At 38.5% G+C, this 14,952-nt stretch overlaps 2 protein-coding genes and 1 pseudogene across 3 annotated transcripts; all 3 read right to left on the bottom strand.

Moving 5' to 3' along the window:
- Positions 1-2,398: 2,398 nt before the first annotated feature.
- LOC120287272 lies at positions 2,399-3,012 on the bottom strand (annotated as a pseudogene).
- A 1,529-nt stretch (positions 3,013-4,541) lies between these two features.
- LOC104438135 (12-oxophytodienoate reductase 3) lies at positions 4,542-6,380 on the bottom strand. 2 transcript variants are annotated; one of them, XM_010051217.3, is made up of 5 exons: positions 6,245-6,380; positions 6,026-6,166; positions 5,799-5,929; positions 5,505-5,687; positions 4,542-5,394 (listed from the first exon to the last, which is right to left on the bottom strand). In XM_010051217.3, exons 1-5 carry the CDS (start codon positions 6,313-6,315, stop codon positions 4,757-4,759), a joined length of 1,164 nt encoding a protein of 387 aa, XP_010049519.2. In that variant the 5' UTR covers positions 6,316-6,380; the 3' UTR covers positions 4,542-4,756. The 2 variants fall into 2 exon arrangements, with proteins under 2 accessions (XP_010049519.2, XP_039157051.1); XM_039301117.1 differs by having other exon boundaries at positions 5,802-5,929.
- Positions 6,381-8,932: 2,552 nt separating this feature from the next.
- LOC104438143 (12-oxophytodienoate reductase 3-like) lies at positions 8,933-10,688 on the bottom strand. Its single transcript, XM_010051226.3, has 4 exons — positions 10,418-10,688; positions 10,077-10,207; positions 9,685-9,867; positions 8,933-9,579 (listed from the first exon to the last, which is right to left on the bottom strand). Exons 1-4 carry the CDS (start codon positions 10,612-10,614, stop codon positions 8,933-8,935), a joined length of 1,158 nt encoding a protein of 385 aa, XP_010049528.2. The 5' UTR covers positions 10,615-10,688.
- Positions 10,689-14,952: the final 4,264 nt, after the last annotated feature.

The raw sequence follows: 14,952 nt of genomic DNA, 5'->3' as shown, positions 1-14,952 counted from the left end.
AATATTTTTCACACTCGCAATAGTGAATGAAAGTATTCATCAATGAACATGATTGTCAAAATAAAGAGTTGAATACCTAATTTACATAATTTAAAACTTTAATAAATTCTGCTCAAGCCATGGCAATCCTAGCTAACTCAAAAATCAAAATTATGATCATCTCATTAGTAACTAAAGATGAATTTAATGTAAAAATTTAAGTATATTGAATTCGTTTGATTAATTTTTTTTACCTCGATGCTTTTTCCTCTTTTTTTTCCTTTTTTTATTGCCACACTTTTTTCTCCATACTAGCCAACTTTCAAATTTTTCACTTATTCAATAATTCTTTAAAGTCTCATCATATTAGGTTAAAATATATGTGTGCTTTGTTATTTTGATTTTTATTGTATGTAGAATTGGTGAAATTGATTTCACAAGTACTTTGCAATAGAACTGATTTTTTTTTTGTCGGTCCTACTCTAATCCTACTCTAACACTCATTCTCAGACTTTTGTCCTACCTCCTTGCAGGACGTGGGAGTCGAAACCCACTCCTGAAATTAAATCATCCCCACCCCAATCCCCCCTGAGAAGGTGGGGGATTTGAACCCCTCACCTCTCCCTTCCAAGTTGGAAGGGTGGTAACTGGGGCGAACCCCAGTGGTTCAATAGAATTGAGTTTAATATTTAATTAGTTATACAAAGTATTTAATGGTCCAAGCAGGAATTTTTATTTTCTTTATCAAAAAATAATGATTGATATTTTAGAATTTTCTATCAAGATTTCTTTCCCAAATTTGTTCCACCAGCAGCCCATTCCCATTGAATGGGAATTAATGGAAAGCGAGGCACCGTCATTCCCTCTTAATAACGGTGACGTCCGTTATGATGATATTTTATGATACAATTATTGCATATATTTCCGTAGAATTAGTCTGTCGGGGTCACCTTGCTACGAATCTGATTTTTGAGGATATCATGCTAATGCAAATAGGTGATAATAGAGCAATATAATAATGACTGGATTAAAGTTCACGTTTTTGGATGATGCTTACTAGAAAAAGAAAGACTAAGAGATTGGGTCCCTAACACTAACTCAGGTCAATTGATCGGGCTAAAACTGCAGAAATAAAAATATGAGGCATGACATGCTGACTGTCACTCGACTTCACTTAATCGAAAACTATGAAGCAAATGCAGTGCTTGCATGTTAAAGAAAAGGCAGACAATCAAGAAAGGACTGCAAACTCAATATTGGGTCATCAAGGTAAGCTCCTAGATCAATCCTGAGTTCTCGAAGGGAATGGCATCTTGTGCAAGAAGTTGGGGGGTTTTGACTCCATTGAATTTAAGAAATTGAAGAACGGAAAAATTAAAGTAAGAGCATATCGTGATCACATGATAATTTATGCCCATCCATCACAACTCTAAGTAATGGGAGTAGTTTCTCATCAAATTTGTATCTATACATTGTAACAATTTCACTCAGCCAATTGCAATTAATAGGATCAAAGTCAATAAGGTTAGAGTCATTGCTTGCATTTAACGCCAATAGTGTATCCTCGAATATAGTTCGATTGAAGATAGAAAGCCCCAGAGAATTATAGAAAACAAATGGTTCTGCTAAGAAACGTATGAAATCACTCTTTTGAAGCTGTAATGCCCCCAAGATATAATTTAATCTCTCAAGCTCTCTGAACATAAACACAAGAGAAATGGAATAGCTTTAATAAAAAAAAGGAGTATGCTTGTATAAGAATAACCAATATGTTTTGTGAACAAATACAATCACTCGATTAATGTATGGCCAATCTTCTGACATACATTTTTGTCCGAAAATTTAATTAAAATAAAATTCAAAATTGCTAAATCACAATTTTTCAAGTGCCCAATTAAGATTAAATATAATTAGTCGTATTAAATGCAAAATGTCCGCTCGAGTTCCCATGCCTTTAAAAAACAAAAACATGGTTGCTCTCATATTAAACAAAAAATAGTTTCTTTCTTTTTATCCTATGTGGGACTCCATTTTTTACTTCCACACTCACATTACAAACTCTCGAACAACACCGCTCAGAGGACAGCTTCTCTAGCGGCCAATAAGAAATAAATAGACATCAGTTTCTAATGTAAATGATGATATTATTCCACGACTACTTGCAATAATTTAAATCAAAACACACCAATGCATACAACACCAAGGATTCTAATTTATTGAGTCGACAATGTACAAATCATGGGCCCTATTTTCACGGACATAAATGATATGCAATGAACAAGTTGTCTTATTTCTTCAGTCCTACATGGTGCTTAACTTGTGGAATATAATCCAATAAAGAAAACTTCACACAAAGTTCCTAGGAGTACGAACAAACCAATGGCATTTTCATTTACTAGTGTGTCACTTCCCCATTTTCCTAATTAAGAAATGGGTAGTCTAGGTGACCAACAACTGTATCTTTAGTATAGAATGTCTCTCTATTGTAACCATTCAACAGTACATATACTTTGAAACTGTAGACCAAATCGGGGTTAGAGATGAAGAGCCAACCACACAATATCAAGTCTACGTCTCCATCAGCCAAACCCTTCATCCCGAGCCCTCGTGTAAAACTACCACTTGACATGAAAGTACCTCAATAAGCCCTTCTCCATGTTCTCATCATTGAGCTTCTTCATCCTCCTTTTCTTTGTCATAATTTTGTGTGCCATGGGCCATGAATCGAGGTTGAGTGACATGGAGATAGGCGAGTTTGCATCCTATCTTATTCTAAAACTTGTTTAGTCTCTTGATGACCACCAAGCCTAGATTAAGCAGATCAGAGTCTGTGGCATCCATGTGATCAATTGCCGGCGAGATTCTAACTCCCATTCAATTAGTGCCAACTTCTCCTGCCACCACTTTGACAATCTCCATTAAGAATTTGCATCTATTCTTGATTGATCCTCCAAATTTGTCCGTTCTATCACTGATCAAGTCCTTTAAAAATTCATCAATGAGGTAGCCATGGGCTCCTAAACTCAACGTCATCAAAACCTTAAGTGGAAATTGATTTGATTATTAATGCTTATGCGCAACAAACAAAGTACAAAAATCTCATTTGAAAGTTCATCATGGTATGATTATGGTCCATGGACTAACGTGCTTGAATGGCATTTTCCAGCTGCTCGACGATATTGCTCGATAACCTACCATACGTCATGTGTTTGGAGGGTTCTTGGTCTATGAGGAACATCAAAAGTCTTGTCAGGCATGATGATTCTCCCTTTGTCAGAAATAGATTGATTTGTTGATAAAATCGGCGTGCGTCCACCAAGTTGATAAACTAATACAATCACCATAACAATTCAATATTGTCAAAAACAAGGATTGAAGGTGAAACTCAATAAGCTAACATTGCCTCACTAGGAAAACAGTTAACTGCAAAGAAATTGTCAAATCTAATTTGTTCAATTTGAGGGAAAAAATATATTAGTACCATGATTGGTGGCATGACCAACGTGCCAAAATTGACAGAACATGATGCTGCCTTTTGGAATGAACAGCATCCACCACCTTCTTTCATGCTCCGACTTGCTCTTCAGTACAAATCCCAGGAGTACCTGGAAACCTGGTTTAACAACTTACATTTCTCAAAGTTAATGATCCTCCTATGATCCTAAACAAAGTTCATAGTACTTGCTGTCAAGCAATAAATAGGATTTATTTAGTTTTCTGTGCTCGGATGAACAACGGCATGCGCACAAATTTAATTCCTTTTTGCGCTATATACAGAAGACAGCCTGATCTTGGGACAAGAGGATACACGCGGCAGCCGTGTTGGAGATGAGGGTGCCTTCATTGATGAGAAAACCACCCTTGGTCGATCTTTCCGCATATTACTCTGCATGCGCCAGCAATGGGATCTCATTGATTGCTCGGCATCTCGTCATGGGCGCTAGCACTACCCTGTGAGAGAGTTCGAACTTGCCCATTTGGCATGAAGTGAAGAGGTTCGCGGCCATTTTGTGCGTAGCTTTGTATTCTTGTTAAGAGCGAACAACGAAGGTCGATGCTAATAGGGGGCCTGCGGATCCTCGATTATCAAAAAAAAAAAAAAAGTCGATGCTAAACGTACAATGGGGAAAGATTTGCAGACGTTGTGATATGAAGTTGATCTGTACTGCTTGTTGTTATTTCTGGTTCGTTGTTGCCATTCGAGCATTGCAGCAAAAACTGGGAAGCTTTGACGTAATTCAGTTTGAAAATACCAAGGTCGTCACACGTTGCTATTAGGACTCAATTGCATTTTTGTGACAAATTTTAGGATTTAATTGCACTCTTTAAATGTTTTAGGATTTAATTATACTTTTGTAATAAATTTTAAGACTTTCAATCGAGCTTTGCAAACTTTCCGATGACACTGCACGGATGCAAGCTTCTCTAGCGGCCAATAAGAAAAGTAATATGAACATGAGTCTCTATTGTAGATGATTATACTATTCTACAACTACTTTTAATAATCTCATTATAATACAACAACGCATACAAGATCAGACAAAGGATTATAATGTATTTAAAAAGATGGACATTTGATCATTCATCAGACTCGTAATCGAGTCAACAATTTACAAATCATGTGCCCGATTTTAACGGACACAAAGTATGTACAATGAACAAGTTGTCTTATTTCTTCCATTCTCCATAGTGCTTAATTTATACAACATAATCCAATAAGAGAAAAGTCCACACAAACTTCCTAGGAGTACGAGCAAACCCATAGCATTTTCATTTGCTAATGTGCCGCTTCCTTATTTTTCTGGTCAAGAAATGGGTAATCTATGTAACCGACAACTGGATCTTGAATATAAAATGTTTCTCTGTCGTAACTGTTCAATGGTGCATCAACCTTGAACCGGTGAACCAAATCGGGGTTAGAGATGAAGAGCCGACCATACAATATCAAGTCTGCGTCTCCATCAACCAGAGCCTTCATCCCGAGCTCTCGAGTGAAACCACCAGTCGACATGAAAGTACCTTGATAAGCTTTCCTCCAGGCTCTCATCAATCGAGCCTCTTCGTCCTCGCCTTCTTCTTCTGTGGGAGCAGCCATGAATCGAGGCCGAGTCACATGGAGATAGGCCAGTTTGGAGCCTAACTCGTCTTGAAACTTGTTTAGTCTCTCAATGATTGCTAGGCCTAAACCGAGCGGATCGGAGTCCGTGGCATCATTATAGTCGACTATCGGTGAAATTCGAACTCCCGTTCGATCAGCGCCAATTTCTCCAACAACCATTTTGATAATCTCCATCAAGAATCTACATCTGTTCTCAATCGATCCGCCAAATTCATCCGTTCTATCATTGATCGAGTCCTTTAGGAATTGATCAATGAGGAAGCCATGTGCTGCATGGACCTCAACCCCATCGAAACCTGAAATCAAAATTCATATGATCACGTACACATGCGTGACGAACTAAGTAAATAAAACTAATTTTTCATCTTTTCATCCATCATGGTATGACTATAATTCAAGGCCTAACCTGCTCGAATGGCATTTTTAGCTGCTAGTCGATGTTGCTCGATAACCTGCCATACTTCATGTGTTTGGAGGGCTCTTGGTTTGTGATAAACATCAAGACTCCTATCGGGCATGTGGATTTTCCATTTATCGGAAATAGATTGATTTGTAGACGAAATTGGTGCGGCTCCCCCAGGTTGATAAACTGATACAATCACCGTAATACGTCGATATCGTCAAAATCAAATCTAGATTGTTCAAGTTATTCTTAGGAAAACAGTCCAACAGGAAAAATAAATAAATAAATAAATAGTACCACGATTGGAGGCGCGACCAGCGTGAAACTCTTGACAGAAAATGATGCCGCCTTTGGAATGAACAGCATCCGCCACCTTCTTCCACGCTTCGACTTGCTCTTCAGTGTAAATCCCAGGACTACCCGGAAACCTGGTTTAACAACATAATTCAATGATCCTCCCATGATCCAAAACAAATTTTCTGTTACTTGCTGTCAAGCAATGATCTTGGGAGAAGAGGACGTACGCGGTGCCCGTGTTGGAGATGGCGGTGCCTTCTGCGATGAGAAGACCGCCCTCGCTTGCCCTTTGTGCGTAGTACTCCGCATGAGCCGGCAACGGAGTATCATCGACCGCTCTACATCTCGTCATGGGTGCCATCACCACCCTGTCACCACCACCACCAAGTTGAAATCGAGACGTGCAGAGTTATTCTGTACAGATCTGTGCGGACTATATACGATACCTGTGAGTCAGATCAAACTTGCCCATCTTGCATGGAGTGAAGAGGTTCGTGCCCATTTCGTGCGTAGCCATGTTAAGGATGAACAGGGACGGCCAACGCTAAAGATAACAATGGCCAAAATCAGAAGATGGTGCGAACTGAATTGAGGTGGATCTGCATCGCTCGTTTGGTATTTATAGTTTGCTGTTGCCATGGGAACCCTGGCAGCAGAATCGACGTAATTCATTACGTGGGTGCCAGGAGGTTGGGAAAGTCGAATTGCATTTTGGCCTTCTTTGACCTTCTTTCTCTTCGAGAAGAAAGCGTGCTTAAGAATGTCGGACCGACGGTGCACGGGGACGGAAAATCGGCGTAGTTCATGCCAAGGTTTCTACCCCAGCGTGGTTCTTACATTGACCTTTCAACATCTCATCACCTGCTGAGCAAAATAATAATAATAATCATAGGTTCCCTTACATTATGATAATGATAATAAAAATGAAACATTTCTCTTTGCTTCTCGATTGAGAAAACTCCAATTGACTTCCACCGTGCTTAATTATAATTTATGTATGAGATGATCACTTGATGATGTGCGAGAACAAGAGATTTGCACGCAACCTTGAGGTCGATTATGACTATATTCACGGATTTCCAATATCAAATTCGTAAAAAGAATCAAATTTTTGTTTTAACAATTCAATTATATTACGTATGATTAAAAATTATGAAAAGCTTTTTGCTTGTATCTATTCCAGATGTCGATATCGGGAATTATTTGTACCGCATCACTAGTCATAGTATGTGTATTGTGAAAAAGATTATTTTACTTTATCCCTTTTTTTTTTTTTTAAAGCCAAATTCGAGCGGTGTCACTAGGTCACTCTTGTGAGATTGAAATGTCATAAAATGGATCAATCGTTTTCTATTCTAATAGAATAAATCAAATCGAAAATTTCGTTGGATACTAAACATAAAATAAGTAAGTGGAGAATAGAAAACAAAGGATTATTCGCCTTCTTCTTCTTAGTCTTTTCTTTGACACAACATGCCATTGACACAATATGAGCCCCGTTGAAAATTTGCTATATATTGTTTTTTATTGTTCTATGTACAACCAATATTTTGAAAAGATGCAAATCTTTTTTCATCAGGTATGGCTAACCATTGCACTAAGAATCTTTTGAAGAGAAGAACACAAAAATAAGTGATTACTCTGCATATACGTATTGAAAATTTTATAATTTTCAGCATGGGATGAATGTAGACGTTGTAATAATACATTTATCAAAGGGAATAAAAACACGTATTTAAATAAATTCAAGAATGAACTGTTTTTATTGCTTATCTTTTGAGTTGCCATACTTCGTGCAAATTGTTGTGCTTTGTGCACATGCACTTTTATTTGCGTTGCGAGCATGTTTCTCATATTTGTGACTAGGGATTTGTGTTATTTCCATTCCCGTTACGTCATATGCCTTCTTATATTATGAATTAAACTTAGTATGAACAGTTTTTTTTTTTTTTTATACAAAGTGGTCTTAACTGGAAATATTAAAATGTTTGTGAAATTAATATACTTGCCAAAAAAAGAAAAAATCACTGATCGTGCCTCATGTAGTGGGCTTACTTCTTCCAACTGCCTGCGTGCAGAAGGCCCAATAAGCGATCTCCCAGGCCTAAGCCCACGTAGAAAAGCCCTGCTTCGTCCTCTGCGATTGCGTCGTCTTCCTCATCGCCGCCGGTGGAAATCCTAACCGCCATTACCATCTCGAGAAGAAACCAAAGACAAGAAGACAAATTTGAGACACCCTCCTTTGATTGGCGCGATGAGTTCTCGTTGATCACTGGGCTAATAACTAATTTCGGGAACTTTTCTAATATATCGGGCAATTGAGCCTTTCAGCAAATTCTTCACTTGAACTCTAAACTGAAAGATTAGCAGCGAATCTGATGGATTCGAAACCCGTTAGCGATAATGCTGCCGCCCCAAGGTTGGTTCATGCCGCTTCTTGGGTTTTTTATTTTATTATTTATTTATTTAATATTTGTTGTTTCTGCTAAATGAAGAATTGCATAGGCTGTCTGTGGATGGTCTTCTTTGCTGTTGTTTTTTTTCTTTCTTGGGCAATGGATGCTTTGTGCTGTGGCGTTGCAGGTGAGATTTGCACCTAAGGTCCGCCAGTTCGAAAGCCAAAACCTGCTTTTCTCAAGACGTATGGAAAAAAGCGTTTCTGGGTTCATCGCATTTTTCATTTTGTAACACTTACATGGCGCTCTTATATTTCAAATAAATTGTTCCCTTCCGTTTTTCCCCCGGACTCTTTTTCCACGTCCCGCTACAAACTCTCCAACAACCCAGATGGGTGTCACCTCTTACCTCCCAAAAAAGAAAAAAAAAAGCACATGAACATCGGTTTCCACCATAATTGATTATATTACTCAACGTATTTTTATTAATAATCAAAATATATAAACAAGTACAATACAAAAGAGAATTATAGTTTGTTGAACAAGGAGATATAATTATTCATCAGACTCTATGTAATTGACTCTATAATGTACAAACCATGTTCCCTCTTATCAAGGACATAAGGTATATGAAATGAACTAGTTGTCTTATTTCTTCGATCCTCCTTAGTGCTTTAATTTGTACAATGTAACCCAAAGTTCTCATGAGTACAAGCACACCAATAGCATTCTCATTTACTAGTGTGTCACTTCCCCATTTTTCTGGTCAAGAAATGGGTAATCTATGTAACCAACAACTGGATCTTGAGTATAAAATGTCTCTCTGTTGTAACCATTCAATGGTGCATCCACCTTGAATCGGTAGACCAAATCAGGGTTAGAGATGAAGAGCCGACCATACGATATCAAGTCTGCGTCTCCTCTAGCCAAAGCCTTCATCCCGAGCTCTCGGGTGAAACCGCCGCTTAACATGAAAGTACCTTGATAGGCTCTCCTCCAAGTTCTTATCAATCGAGCTTCTTCATCCTCCTCTTGTTCACCATAATTTTTCGTGCCATTGGCTGTGAATCGAGGTTGAGTCACATGGAGATACGTGAGTTTGGAACCTATCTCATTTTGGAACTTGTTCAATCTCTCGATGACCGATAGGCCTAGATTGAGGGGATCGGAGTCCGTGGCATCCATGTGGTCAATCGCTGGTGAGATTCTAACTCCCGTTCGATCAGTGCCAACTTCTTTTGCCACCACTTTGACGATCTCCATCAAGAATCTGCATCTATTCTCAATTGATCCTCCAAATTCGTCTACTCTATCATTGATTGAGTCCTTTAAGAATTGATCAATGAGATAGCCATGTGCTCCATGCACCTCAACACCATCAAAACCTAAAGCGGAAATTGATTTGATTATTAATACTTATGTGCAACAAACGAAGTAAATACAAGTAATTTTAGCATCTATCATGATATGATTATAGTTCATGGACTAACCTGCTCGAATGGCATTTGCAGCTGCTCGGCGATATTGCTCGATAACCTGCCATACTTCATGTGTTTGGAGAGCTCTTGGTTTGTGAGGAACATCGAGAGTCCCGTCGGGCATGATGATTTTCCATTTATCGGAGATGGATTGATTTGTCGACGAAATCGGAGCACCTCCATCGGGTTGATAAACTAATATGATCACCATTAAATAATACCAATTGTTGTTAGAAACAAGTATAGAAGGTGAAATTTAATAAGTTAACATTGCCAAAGTAGGAAAAAAGTATAACAGCAAAAACAGATTGTCAAATTCAAATAGTGCAGGTCGTGATTATGTGATATATGGGGGAGCTACAGAAATATTTGGTGGCGTCGGTTTGAGAAAATGAATTTAGTACCACGGTTGGAGGCACGACCAACGTGCCAAAGTTGACAGAAGATGATGCCGCCCTTGGAATGAACAGCATCCACCACCTTCTTCCATGCTTCGACTTGCTCTTCAGTGTAAATCCCAGGAGTACCTGGAAACCTGGTTTAACAACATTTTATTTCTCAAAGTTAAAGATCCTCCTATGATCCAAAGCGAAGTTCATATTACTTGCTGTCAATCAATTAATAGGGTATAAATAGCTTGCGGTGCTCAGGTGTACATCGGTATGTAGACAATTTCAGTTCCTTTCTGCGTCATATATAGAAGACAATATAGAAGACAGCTTGATCTCAGGACAAAAGGACGTACCCAGCGGCCGTGTCAGAGATGAGGGTGCCTTCGGTGATGAGAAAACCACCCTTGGTCGTTCTTTGCGCATAGTATTCTGCATGCACCGGCAATGGAATCCCATTGATCGCTCTGCATCTCGTCATAGGCGCTAGCACTACCCTGTGAGAGAGATCGAACTTGCCCATCTGGCATGGAGTGAAGAGGTTCGCGGCCATTTCGTGCGTAGCTTGTATTCTGTCAAGAACGAACAACAAGGATTGATACTAAGAATATGATGGTGAAGATTTGAAGACGGTGCGATGTGAGGCTGATCAATATTGCTCATCGGTTTTTATAGTTTGGTGTTGCCATTTGACCATAGCAGCAAGAACCGAGAAGATTCACCGTAATTCAGTTTGAATGGCGAGGTTTGATTTTGATATGACTAAGTCGTCGCATGTTGGGAAGGTCGAATTGCAATTTGCTTTCCTTAACCTCACTTTTCTCCTTGCAAAATTGTTTTAAAGATGTTGACGTATAGAACATGGGGTTCTAACGTTTCTTTATTTTCTTTATTACCCAATGGGATTCTTACGTTGACCGTTCAACATTTCATCGCCTGCTGGGCTGCTACGAAGTCGGTGGGCGGTTCGTTCCTCTTCATATAGAGCAATCAGTCTACGTTCCCTGTCCGGAGAATCTAATATTAATAAATAACAATATGTTACGTTATATCATTCATAATAATGATAATGACATTTTCCTCTTGGCTTTCTTGAGTGACTAGGACTCTTTGACTTCGAGTTCGTGTGATTAGAATTTCCCTGCCATGTGAGTTTTTTACTATACACGAGAAGAACAAAAAATATGGGCGGCATTTAGTTTTCAATTTGACCACGCCATCGACATCTCATGTAGGAAATCTCAAGGGGGAGACTAAGAATAGTCTCGACATGCAACTTTGTCTTCGCTTGAGTCGGGCCTCCTAGAGTCATGAGAACCGCAAAAGTAGCAAGGAGAGGTCCGGAGAGAGTCGGAATAAACCCGTGCCTTCATCTATTGCAACCTTATTTTATGGATAATATGGTGAGGATAGTGAATGATGTTAGGGGCTTGCCCCTGGTCCATGCCCAATTCTCGCACCCTTCAACATTTTGTGTCGTTCTCCATCAAGATGACGGAGCACTCAAAATTAAATAATATTTAGGTTTGAGCACTTCACTTCGCCCACAAGGGAGGACACTAACACATATGGGTTCACTATTCTTTTCTTTTTTTCTTTTCCCCACAAAGATATCAGTGCTTGATAGCGATGCTGAAACAAACCTGGTTTCATAAGTCAAGACCGAAGAAGTCATAGATTACCGTAACTCTTTTTCAATAGCTTTCTGTTTGGACCGATTAGTCTTAAGCATGTCGACATTGTATGCTCATATAGTGCACTTTAATATTTTGTGTTGTGTCTTGTTGAGGATTGCAAACATATGAAAATATATTATTGATGGACAATTGAATAGGGAGAGAGAGAAAGCAACTGATGCTACTCCTGAGAGAGATTGAACTTGCCCATTGACATGGAATGATGAGGTTCAAAGCACCATTGAGCGTAGCTTATATCCAACTAAGAATGAAAAAATCAAGAAGATGATAAAGCATAACATCGAGAACTGAAGATGGCAGGCGAAGTTGGTAAAAGAGAAGGTCACATCTGGCATAATTCCTTTTGAACAGACCAAGATGTCATTGCCATCTAGTATTTTTCTTATGCGCCATCTATATGTAATCTAACATACTTAATTCAAGTGACAACTGGATTGAGATTTTTTCACAAAATCTATTTGAGCTTGAAGCAAAGGGCCAAGCCGAACAGGCAAGGGGAGAAAAAATCTCGGTAAAAGCACAATTAATGTGGCACAAAGGAGAGAAATTCTAGAAGTATCAATCAAAATCACAAATAAATTTCTGGATATATTAAAACTAAGAGATTGACAACTTTTATAACGTAAGGCTCTTTTCATTCATCATAGTGATTTGATTATTAATATTCTCATTGGGTCTTATTTTAGATTCCTCACCTACCATTAACCATACAAAAAGAAGCTGGACTATAACATTGGAGATTGAAGAGAGAAAGCCCAGAAAAAAAAAAAAAACATAGAAAACAAAATAGTTCTGTTAAGAAACCTATGAAATCACTCTTTTAAAGCTATAATGCTCTCAAGATACAATTTAACCTCTCAAACTCTTTGAACATAAACAAAAGAAAATAGAATAACTTTACTAAGAAAAGGAGTATGCTTGTACAAGAATAACGAACCAATATGTCTTGTGTACAAGCACAATCACTCGATTGACATTGTTTAACTTCTGACATACATTTTGGTTGGAAATGTTAATATTAATTAAAATAAAATTCAAAATTGCTTAACCATAACTTTTCAAGTCCAATTAAGATTAAATATAATCAGGCGCATTCAATGGAAAATTTCCGCTTGAGTGCCCATGCTTTTAAAAAACAAAAACATGGTTGCTCTCATATTCAAACAAAATAGTTTCCTTCTTTTTTTCCTACGTGGGACTCTTTTTTATTTCCACACTCACATTACAAACTCTCGAACAACACCGCTCACGTGCCAGCTTCTCTAGCGGCCAATAAGAAATAAATAAACATCAGTTGCTGTTGCCATGCGAACCCTTGCAGCAGAATCGACGTAATACATTACGTGCATGCCAGGGGCTGGGAGAGTCGAATCGCAATTTGGCCTTCTTTGACCTTCTTTCTCTTCAAGAAAAAATCGTGTTTAAGAATGTCGTACCAACGGTGTACGGGGATGGAAAATCGGCGATATTCATGCCAAGGTCTCTTTCCCGGCGGTATGGTTCTTACGTTGACCGTTCAACATTTCATCACCTGCTGAGAAAAAAATAATAATAATAAGCATATGGTTCCCTTACTTTATAATAATGATAATTAAAATGAAACTTTTCTCTTTGCTTCTTGATCGAGAAAACTCTAATTGACTTCTACCGTGCACAATTATAATTCATCTGCGAGATGATCACTTGATGATGTGCGAGAACAAGAGGTATGGACGCAACTTTGATTTCAATTTGGACCATGCCGTAGACATCTCGTGTAGCAAATTTTCAAGGGGGATCATTGCACAAAAATGTCATTTTTTATTGTTCTATGTACAATCGACATATTAAAAAGATGAAAATCTCTTTTCATTAGGTATGATTAACCATTGCACTAAGAATCTTTTTAAGATAGGAACACTAAAACAAGTGGTTACTCTGTATATATGTATTGAAAATTTTCTAATTTGAGCATGTGATGATCGTAGAGGTAATACATTCATCGGAGGGAATAAAGAGTATTTATATAAATTTTGGAATGAACTGAATAATCGACATTGTGACTTATTCTAATTCCATCTCTATGATCTCGGGAAAAAATATTTAAGTGAATTTTTCTTTTTTATTGCTTATCTCTTGAATTGCCATGCTTCATGCAAATTGCCGTGCTTCGTGCACATGCACTTTCATTTGTGTTGCGAGCGTGTTTCTCGTATTTGCAATCCGGGATTCGCATTATTTCCATTCCCGTTGCATCATATACCTTATTATATTATGAATTAAACTTAGTATGAACGATTTTTTTATACAAAGTAGTCTTAAATGGAAAAATCAAAATGCTTGTGAAATTAATATACTTGCCAAAAAAAAAAAAAATCACTGATCGTGCCTCATGTAGTGGGCTTACTTCTTCAAACTGCCAGCGTGCAGAAGGCCCAATAAGCAAGTCTCCAAGGCCCAAGCCCAACGTAGGACAGCCCAGCTTGGTCCTCTGCGATGGCCTCGTCTTCCTCATCGCACCTGGTAGAAACCCTAACCGCCATTACCATCTTGAGAAGAAACCAGAGAAGAAAAGACAAATTTGCGACACCCTCCTTTGATTGGCGTGATCACTAGGCTGATAACTAATTTTGGGAACTTTTCTAATTTATCGGGCAATTGAATCTTTTAGCAAATTCTTCACTCGAACTCTAAACTAAAAGATTAGCAGCCGAATTTGATGTATTCGAAACCCATTAGTGATAATGTTGCTGCCCCAAGGAAAGTTGGTTCATGCTGCTTCTTGGATTTTTTATTTTATTATTTATTTATTTAATATTTGTTATTTTGCTAAATGGAGAACTGCATTGGCTGTCTGTGGATGGTCATCTTGGCCATTGTTTTTTGTTTCTTGGGTAATGGATGCTTTGTGCTGTAGCTTTGCAGGTTAAGATGTTTTTTGAGGCTGAGATTCCTAGATTAGCATCGGAGCCGGGTTAAGGTGGATCCTGGTGCATTCTAAAAGGATCTTAGCTGTCCCATATCGCTTGGGAGAAGCTCTCTAGCCTACTTTATAACCGTTGTGGCTCCCCTCACCTCTCGAGACGTCTTTTGAGGCTGAGACCTCCAGATATAGGGCTTCTCCCAAGCGATGTGGGAGAGCTAAGATCCCTTTAGCATGCACCCAGATCCACCTTAACCTGGCTCTGATGCCAATCTGGGGTCTCAACTTCAAA

Source organism: Eucalyptus grandis, chromosome 8 (assembly GCF_016545825.1).
Source record: "Eucalyptus grandis isolate ANBG69807.140 chromosome 8, ASM1654582v1, whole genome shotgun sequence".
Lineage (NCBI taxonomy): Eukaryota > Viridiplantae > Streptophyta > Magnoliopsida > Myrtales > Myrtaceae > Eucalyptus > Eucalyptus grandis.
The sequence above is the reverse complement of the archived record's forward strand: the minus strand, read 5'-3'. Positions and strand labels throughout refer to the sequence as shown.